General features: G+C 42.2%; 1 protein-coding gene across 1 annotated transcript; it reads left to right on the top strand.

Moving 5' to 3' along the window:
- The first annotated feature begins 320 nt into the window (after positions 1-320).
- On the top strand, positions 321-7,442 carry erich1 (glutamate rich 1). Its single transcript, XM_070920963.1, has 6 exons — positions 321-395; positions 1,133-1,273; positions 1,483-1,629; positions 3,998-4,381; positions 5,475-5,669; positions 7,173-7,442. Exons 1-6 carry the CDS (start codon positions 377-379, stop codon positions 7,271-7,273), a joined length of 987 nt encoding a protein of 328 aa, XP_070777064.1. The 5' UTR covers positions 321-376; the 3' UTR covers positions 7,274-7,442.
- The last annotated feature ends 1,887 nt before the right edge of the window (positions 7,443-9,329 follow it).

The raw sequence follows: 9,329 nt of genomic DNA, 5'->3' as shown, positions 1-9,329 counted from the left end.
TTAAATTGCCGTCAGTTTGAATGGAAATCGGTGCGACTGGACCAAGCAACTTCTTCCTATGCAGTCAGTCCTGTCTGTGAGTTGGTGCCTGGTGAAGACAGTGCAACTGGAGTCCGGACATTATTGCACTTTGATAAGCCTCGCTGACTGAGTTTCCTCCTAAGTAACCCTAGCTATTAATGTAGCTATCTTTCACACCAACGCGTTATTTCACCGGTGTGTGATGTTGTAACCTCTGTTATGAAGCGAGCTCATTTTAAAAGCTTGCAGGATGGGTAGCTAACTTAGCTAGCGTGCTAGCATATTAGCTATAGCCACGTGTTACATTTAAGTGTCCGTCCTCTTCGCGTCCACTCAGATAACTGTATATGTCGATATGGCACGTAGGAAAGAAGGTGAGCATAACCGGTGTCGTCGGAAACGTTATTAATCTTATATGAAAACAGTTGAATTGAATGCAACTAGCTAGCTAACGTCGTTAGCGGGCTAAGTCTCGCGTTATGTAGCTTTCTCGCTATGTTGTAAACAAATGCACGTGCTCCTCTGTCAAACGATAGCTACGCTCTGTTTTGTTTCCACACCGTGCTCTGCTCAGACACCGATGTCCAATAGGAAGTAATTGTAACATGTCAATAGCAGGTTACGCTGACCTTATATAAGACCCCGTAAAACTTACTGCTGATTTTTGAATGCTTGATGATGATTTGTACAGTAGTATTGGAAAAATACTCAAAATTGAATTAAGTGGTAGGGTATTTTGCCAGTCGTTGGGGTACAGTGCAGTGCTATTATTATTATTATTATTATTATTATAGTAATATAGTTCCCACAACATGCATATGATCCATACACCAGCACCTCTTTCAATCTGTTGAAGTCAAAAACGATCTGTTCAATCGTTTTTGACTTCATCCTTTGTTCTATATTGGCAACACGTTGGCGTTGATAACTTGCTATGCAAATTAAGCCCACTCCACACTTGATTGAACTGCATTGTTCAACTGACAGACTTTAGCATGAAGTTTAAGGTTTATGTTTTCCTTAAGTACTAAGAAGAAGTCAGATATCTCCAATGCATCTGATTAACATATAGTGTTGTGTATTTTTTTGTCCTATGTCTTGGGTCACTTAGCATTTCAATCAAAAGTACTCCAGAAGCTTTACTCTGCATCTCCCAAATTGGAGGAGTCGTCCAGCCCACCATGCATTGTAGAGGCCTTAGCCAAAAAAACCTATGTGAAAAGAAAAGCCTCTCACGAGGACACTGCCACTGGTAAGATTACATTCAGTTCATCAGTGATACTTGCTGCTTACAAAAGTTCTAAGAACAATTCTTGACTTTTCCATCATTTGATCCTCTGTCATTTTTCACTTTTTTTAACTTTAACATACCAACACATTACACACACAGAGTTGCTGCCACCCTGCTGCTCTTACCACTGGGGTTTATTACCTCCTTTTTATTTGCCATGTCTGTCTCAGGAGGCGCTGGAAATACGCAGAGTGCAGCCAAGCCGAGCAGGCGGATGTACACGGTCCTACCTCCTCCTGCAGACTACAACACAGATCCAGAGAAATCCGTCACACTCCCCCAACTAGAAAGCATAAATAGTGCAGAGGGCCCAGCTGGTAAGACGACCATAATCTTACATTTATGGACTTGCGCTGTGCACCATAAAGCTAGGGGAGATTTACGGCATGGGTTATCTCCAGGTTGTCTCTCTCTAGTATTAAAGTCACTCTTCTTGATTGTCTCTGCCACTCTAGTTTAGGGAAACAGACAGTGATAATGAATTGTGCCTCTGAACTGAGGAGAACTTGAATGCAGCACAGATGGTGTTTGAGCCTGGGTGGTTTTCATTTTGATCTGTCTATTGAATGTGTTGTTTGTCAGAGTAAGCTTCTACACTGTATCTAGGAGACACTTAACGCTCGTTGATACCATCTTTGAGGCTGAATTGTGAGCTGATGTTTATGCCAAAGAGGAGAAGAGATGACTGGAAGTTTTATTAAAAGTTAAGTCACACGTAGTGCCGTTGATATGCATCATTTAAAGACTGTTTATTTTGTCTGCACTCCATCTGCACTTTCTCTTGTCATAAACTGGTGGAATGATCAGACTGTAATAAGAGTCCTGGCTCATTACACGTGTCTCTGTACTCATCATCTTCCTTAATGCAGACCTCCATCCACCCGGCAGGCTTCTGCTTTACCACAATGAAATAGAAGAGATTTGATGGCGGAGACAGTGCAGTGTCTTAAGGTGCCCACTAGAATGAATTATGAGGTTATGTTTGATTAATTGCACTCATCAGCCTAACAGCGCCTTAATTGAATCACATTTCTGATTTAGTGGGCAGGGAGCCTTGATGGAAATTGCAATCCAAAGTCCTGTTTAAGGTCAGCGCAGATTGGGCTTCATAAAGGTTTCGTGATGATAAATCCTATCTGCTTTACCTGCTGTAGGTTGCAGTGACTATCCTTCTTTTTTCAAAGTGTGCACTTCTGTCACAATATTTACTCCCTATTTTTAGTGTTTATCTCAATTCCTTGATGTCTACTGTGTGACAGATGTGGCTATTAAAGAAGTGCATTTAAGCTTGAAAGAATGATCTTTTCCTCTATTCTGAGAAACACATTGATGTGATGTGAGGTTCACTTTTAATCTACCACAGGAGGACAGAATTAATGAAAATCCCTATAAATATGGCATATTTGTACATCCTCTGGAAAAGATGTGACTGAGTGCACTCATGTGAGTGCAGCAAACGGGCTGTGCTGCTCTATCAGATGAGTAACAAAATGACAGCAAGTTCAAGTTCAAGTTCATTTTCACCTTTTGCTTCATTGATGCTCTGATACACATGTTTGTCATCACTACAATCCATGTTAGACTAAATTGAGCAGTGGCTCCTCATAAATTGCTTTTTCAGTACTGGTCGTTGTTGCTCTGCCACTTTCTCAGCACCATTATGTTCTGGCTGTTAGCCAGTTCACTGCTCACTAGTGTGAACAGTCACCAAGAATTTGATGGGAGCTGGTTTCTTTGACCTCTCAATGCCTCATGAGTTGTTAAGGAGAGGGGAGTTGTTATGAGGTGGAAAGGAAGCTGCTCAGGCAGGGAGAGTGCCGTTTCTGAGGGGACTCAAAGTTAAGCTCTTGCCATTCTTGGTTAAGTTTAAGGTTTAAATAATAAGACATAAGAAGAGAGATGTAACACTGATAATAAAATTTTTTTACCTAGAAACAAATGACAGCAAAAGAAATCAAAATGCAAAGCTAAAACAGAGCTGCAGGAGCTCTAATGATGATTTCCATAAGGTAGGAGGAATGTGGTCATTTTGTGTGTGTGTGTGTGCGCGCAATGAAAAGCTAATGCATAACCAGAGCATTGGCCACCTTTTTATTTAGTCTCTCATCAGAGTGCTGGATTCCAAATATTCCAAAACAAATTGTACAAGCAGCATGGGAGATGTATATTTATTGTACATAATCATTACAGGAAGAATAAAAAGACTGAATAGAGGATTTCATCTACTATTCTGTCAAGAGGCGCCACATACCATCCAACATACAGTATGCTGATTCTGCTGTACCTCTATGAACCACCCGTGGTCTCAGGTTTGTTCCATGTAAGGGTTAGGATCCAGCAGGTTTCTTTTCAGTCAGTAACCACGCCAGCTGATTCTGCTGATTAGAATGCAATCAGCTAAAAAGACGGAGTATCTAATTAGTGGAATCAGCTGCTGTGTAGTGATTGGCTGGAAGGAAACCTGCAATCTCTCAGCACTCAACCCCCCCCCCACCCCTCCCTCCCGGGTTTTAGCCTGTGTGTGGGCATTTCGTAGGCCTCATCCAGATTGCAGGTGAAATCCACCCACCTCCAGTATTGGACATCTATTCTTTTAACAATGTTATTACGTAGAGGTACACATGGATTGATTTAGTTTAACATTGTTTTAAACTAATCAAGAGTTTACAATCTTGTTGCCCACAGAGGAGAGCGTCCATGATAGCAATGAAGAACGAGACCAAGATAAAGAGGTAGAAGAACAGAAAAGAAAAAGGAGAAGAAGGAAGAGGAAGCCAACCCTCCATCCAGACTCTGGGAAAGATGGAGCAGCTCCAGTGAGTGATTGCAGCACAGGTCAGAGTCAGACACCTGTGGATGATGGAGGAGAGCGCATTAGCAGGAACAAGAAGAGGAAGCTGAAGAAGAAACGGCACAAAGAGAAGCTGCTCTCCATGGGTCTGATGCCCCGTGCCACTGCCCTGGAGTTCACATACCAAAAAGATGAGGAGGAGGAGGAAGATAACGAGAGGAGAGCTGCTGAGGTGTCGGACTTCCTCAGGACAACGATGGAAATATATATGTCAGATTGTAAGCATCAAGCAGAGCGGAGCCTGCCTGCCTTTTTGGATCAGCTGCTTTCTCATGTTCTCTGTGCTGAAGCTTGTGCTCATCTCATGTTAATATTTGGAAAATGAACACCCTGACAAGGAATAGTTAGATTTATTATGGGTGCTATGATGCACAAAAGATGGTTGCTTTCGAGGATGAAGTTTACAAACACGTAATCAACTTCTGCCAAATGCTGAAATAATAATGAAAACTGTGAGCAGAATTCATTGCACTTCTGCAACAGCACATCTGTTCTTTTTTCATAGCGTCAGTAATTGGATCAACGTGTAATAGCTAAAAGTGCAGTGCCATTAGAATGTACTAGATGGAGAAACTTCAGTATGTCAAAAAAATAAATAAATAAAATTATTTGCCAGATGTATCTACAGTATATCTGAGAGCTAACTGGAAATCATTCACAACAGCTTTGATTTATTTCATTTTTATTTAATGTATTTTAAAGGAAACCACGCTAAGAGAGCCCACTGTTACAGAAGTTACAGTGTTTCACATATTATGAAAGTTACAAATGAAATCATGTTTAATGTAGGGATTATTTGCGGCAGACTGACAATAGAAAATCCAGCTAACGTAAAGCAATTGCACTTTTCAGTCCCTGAGTTTTTAATCAAGGCTGTGAACTCGCAAGAGAAACGAGTTCATTAAGCTGCAGGGTGTGCTGTAGATGAGGCCATGACTAGTGTTCAAAAATAAGCGAAAGCTCCTCGGTACCTGGTAGAGGAGCCTCGTAAATGAGCAAGACTAATAATAAATGGGGAGACAGATACAAGATTCACCCAGTCTGGCTTTATAAATGAAAAAATAAACTAGTGAAGTTTTCTCTGTTGTGATGACACAGAGTCAAGACAGTTAAGTGTAGCAGAGGCAAGTAAAAAATATAAAGTCGTGTGAAACAGCTGTCGCTGTACAATTGGTACAATTTGTAAAGGCAGATTTCTTGTTTTGTCAGCCTCAGTTGGATTACACTTCTCTAACATTAGATAAAATACTAAATGAATATGGTAGTGCCTTTTAATTAACAGACCACCTCTCACGTCTTGTGCTCCTACAGCCTCGTTGTGTGCAGACAAGATTCCTCTGTTGTCTGACACAGTGGAGGACATTCTGAGCAGCATAGCCAGCGGATGCAAGCCAACCTCTGTCCTGAAGCAGCTCTATAGCCTCAAGGCCCTTGTTCAGCAGAAAGAGACAGGCAAACTGGAAAAGGCCCTGGAGGAACTCTATAACACGTCGCCGATGTCTGCAGGTCAGTCATGGCATGGAGGGTTAAATCAGACAAAAGTGATTGGGTCTTTGCTTGTACTTAATGCTGCTCCATGCTTTTTACATGCATTCTACATGCATTCATGTCCATACTGGCCTCTGCTTGCAGGGATCTGCCCCAGGCACTTCATTGACCTGCCCCTGCTGGTTAATGCATGCCTCTGTCTGTCCGTGCTTGCCTTCTGTTCTGTGCACCCTTACATTGATCTGTATTGTTCGCCTGAGTGTACCTGCCCTTACTTGCCTTCACCAGCCTTTACATGTAGCTGCCTGCCCTTAATGTGCAACGCTAGAGCTGGTCTTGTCCATATTACATCTCGCACACAGGTGACCTCCACTATGAGTTAACTAACATGTTTCAGCTCGCCTTTACTCTGTCAACAGCCAAAACATCTCATGAGACAGGTTTCCACCTGTGCGCTTGTGTTTGTGTTTGTGTTTGTGTGTGTGTGTGTGTGTGTGTGTGTGTGTGTGCGCATTTACATGGTTGGCTAACTGGCTGAATAATAGGATCAGCAGGGACTTTGCTGCTGTCACACGCACACAAGTGTATGTGTGTGAGTAAGAGAGGGAGAGGGGGAGAGAGACCAGCCAGGAGATTCAGGCCACTGCCACATCGGTGTCCACAAAGTGACGCTTGTCTCTTGTCTGTTCCTGTCGCCAAGACAACACTGTGTAAAAACCTGTTTGCTATCTCGCAAGCTGAGCCCACAATAGAGCCTGCTTCAGTTGTGCCTCTCCATGCACCTGCTCCACAGCTGCCTGAAAGCTTCTCTAACCTCCCTCCCCACCCGCCTGCCTCAGATTGTATGAGTCATGCTTCGATTCACTGTTTTTAAATAAAACTCAGATTGCATCAGATCAGAATTCCTTGTGAATGAATCTTTCTAGTTTGTAAAGATTTACTTTTATGAATCGCTGCAATATGACAATTTAACATTATTTTGATATTGTTGATTAACATTCACCTTGTTAAAGCAGCATTCTGTATTTTAATGTAACCCACATCCGCTGCCATGCAGGAGCTAATCCATGTGCTTCTGGAGAGGTGTGATTTTAAAGTTTTTCAAGTGAGCTCACTAAAGCTCTCTTCACTCCATCACTCTACTCTTGCAGTGGCAATCAGTTGAGTGCAGGAGCAGGTCTAAAGCAGATTTCCTGTGAGCATATTTTACCGCACCCTGGAGTTCCTCTCATGAATGACATCTGCTTGACTGCTCCCCTTTTATACTGTCCATTACATTTTCTGTTCTGCGTCCATTCACTAAATTGAATTCTAACTTTTCAAGAATAAGTAAAAGAAAGACTCTGTCTTATGCGGGAGACAGATGTGTTTGGCTGAATCTCTACATGCAGAGAGGTAGGAGGTAGATTTGAAAACTGGCTGGAGATTTTGTTTTATTATACTGAAAATACAACAGCAAATAAATCTCTTTATGTTGTCATCTGTAACTGAAATGTTGCTCTCTGTCTCTTTGTGTTTTAGAGGAAACCACTGCAGTCGCTTCACTGTTCCAATACTGGATCACAGACATTCTTCCCATGCAGGGAGACAAGAAGACAGGGCTTTCTACAATGCACCCATGAGACTGTCAGTCACACTGAAACAAAGACTTTGCCAAAGGATTATTTCCATTGTGCTCCTTCATTTTTGACAAGAAAGTTCTTGAAATGTTCTACTCATATACTGCATTTCACAATGTTGGGCCTTGATGCTATACAAAATATTTGTGTTATTAAATATGTTTCCTTTTGATCTATGCCTGTCTAATCCATTTTCATGCCTTATTTTGTACAAGAAGAAAACTAAGCCAGTTAATCCTGAGCTGGGTAAATCCTTCCACCCACCATGAGTAAGCTTAAAGTTGTCAGTATCGACCCGGCTGACTTACTTACCTCCCTGTTTTGAGTTTTATGTAGCTCAAATAAATCGAACATTTAATTGGTATTAGCATAACACCCATCCTCCTCATCTAACCTCCTAATTGTCAGAGAAGCAAATGTCAGCTCTGCTGGAGCTCCGGTATTGTTTGTAGATGTTATGACATTTAAACGCAGCCGGTTAACCTAATAGGTCCTCAATTATCTGCAGTACAATCCCCACAAATCAATTTCTGACCAAGGTGCTGTTCCACGTGCCTTTTCAAATTTGCTCTTTCACCGAACTGCACTGGTTTAATTAATAGCCTTCGGGGGGGTAATAGTAATGGTACTAATGGTGTCTCAGCAGATATTTATTATGGGGCTAAATGATTAAGAACAATAACTAATTCCATTAAATGATTCCCACAACCACTTGTTGCCCTTACCTAACTGTACACTCAATATAGCAACACACTATGTTGATGGACCTTGGGAACCAGTACCACCCAGGGCGTCAGTAGCTTAACCTTCCACCATACCTGTCTGCAGCTGAGATAATCTATTCTGGTACATTTACCCTTAGCTCAATGCCAGGGGATGAGTTCAGGAAAAGGGTAGAGAATTATCTCAGCTGGACGGTGCCATTGTGATGACCTGAATGAGAGCCGCCTGCCACGTACCAGCTCTGGAGAAACTTGTTTTTCCAGAGCTGGAATGCACCAGTAGACACCAGCAGGTCATACTGTACACTGTAACACACAACTCTGAGTGTGTGTGTGTGGGTGTTGTTATAGTGGCGAACAATTAGCATGAGGGCCACCATCTGTGGCCTCTATTCATGGATGGACGCAGCAGGTGCTGTGTCGGATGGAGGCTCATTCTACAGACATTAGCCAGAGGGGACAATAAGGGCAAAGAGCACATTGCCTGACGTGCTTTATATGACGTAATACAAAGGTGATCATGCACTTTAGTGGTGTGGCTCTAGGGATGGCAATGTCTGTCTGTAGTGTAATCCACCACTTGGGTCCGGACAGAAATATCTCAACAGCTTTTTGATGGCTTGTCATAAAATTTGACATCCATGGTGCCCAGAGCATGAAAACCACTGACATTTCCCCTTGCGCCACCATGAGGTCCACATTTGTGTTTTTTAGGCAAATGTGCCAATAACTCTTGGACGGATTGCCTTGACATTTGGTGCAGACATTCATGTGCCCCTCAGGATGAACTGTGGTAACTCTGGTTAAGTGGCCAAAAAATCTGTTATTGCAGGTTTAACTTTTCATCCAGCACCTCTGCTATACTTTGTGTTTACTGCTAATAAGCAAATGTTTGCATGCTAACACGCTGAACTAAGGCGGTGAACATGGTAAACATACCTGCTAAACATCAGCATGATAGCCTTGTCATTGTGAGCTATTTGGGGCGTGCTGACCTTAGCAGCATCGACTCTTTCCTTAATATTCTGCTTTACTTTGCCTGTTTTATATTTTCTAGCACTGAAGTCATTAGTGGTTTTACTTTACTCTCTTCTAATACTTTAAATGCTAAATGGTTTATTTTTGTGTAAAAACCCCAGTAGGCTTCACAAGTTTCAGTGGCATCGTGATTTTGCAGCATTAATGGGGGGGGTGAGATTATTCATGGATGCATGAGTTGGGAGGCAGAATTGGGTCCTATTACCAGAGATGAGAAGAAGGTCATTGTTGGCTGCTCTCACTGGAGAGAATCCCTCTCGTCCAGACAGAGAGACGTTATCAGCACAGCTACCTCATTA

This window comes from Enoplosus armatus, chromosome 15, assembly GCF_043641665.1.
Source record: "Enoplosus armatus isolate fEnoArm2 chromosome 15, fEnoArm2.hap1, whole genome shotgun sequence".
NCBI classification, from domain to species: domain Eukaryota; kingdom Metazoa; phylum Chordata; class Actinopteri; order Centrarchiformes; family Enoplosidae; genus Enoplosus; species Enoplosus armatus.
The sequence above is the reverse complement of the archived record's forward strand: the minus strand, read 5'-3'. Positions and strand labels throughout refer to the sequence as shown.

Coding starts and splice junctions, on each gene's coding strand:
- erich1 (XM_070920963.1), top strand. Junction 1,630..3,997: donor TAGTGCAGAGGGCCCAGCTG/GTAAGACGACCA, acceptor TGTTGCCCACAG/AGGAGAGCGTCCATGATAGC. Junction 4,382..5,474: donor GGAAATATATATGTCAGATT/GTAAGCATCAAG, acceptor GTGCTCCTACAG/CCTCGTTGTGTGCAGACAAG.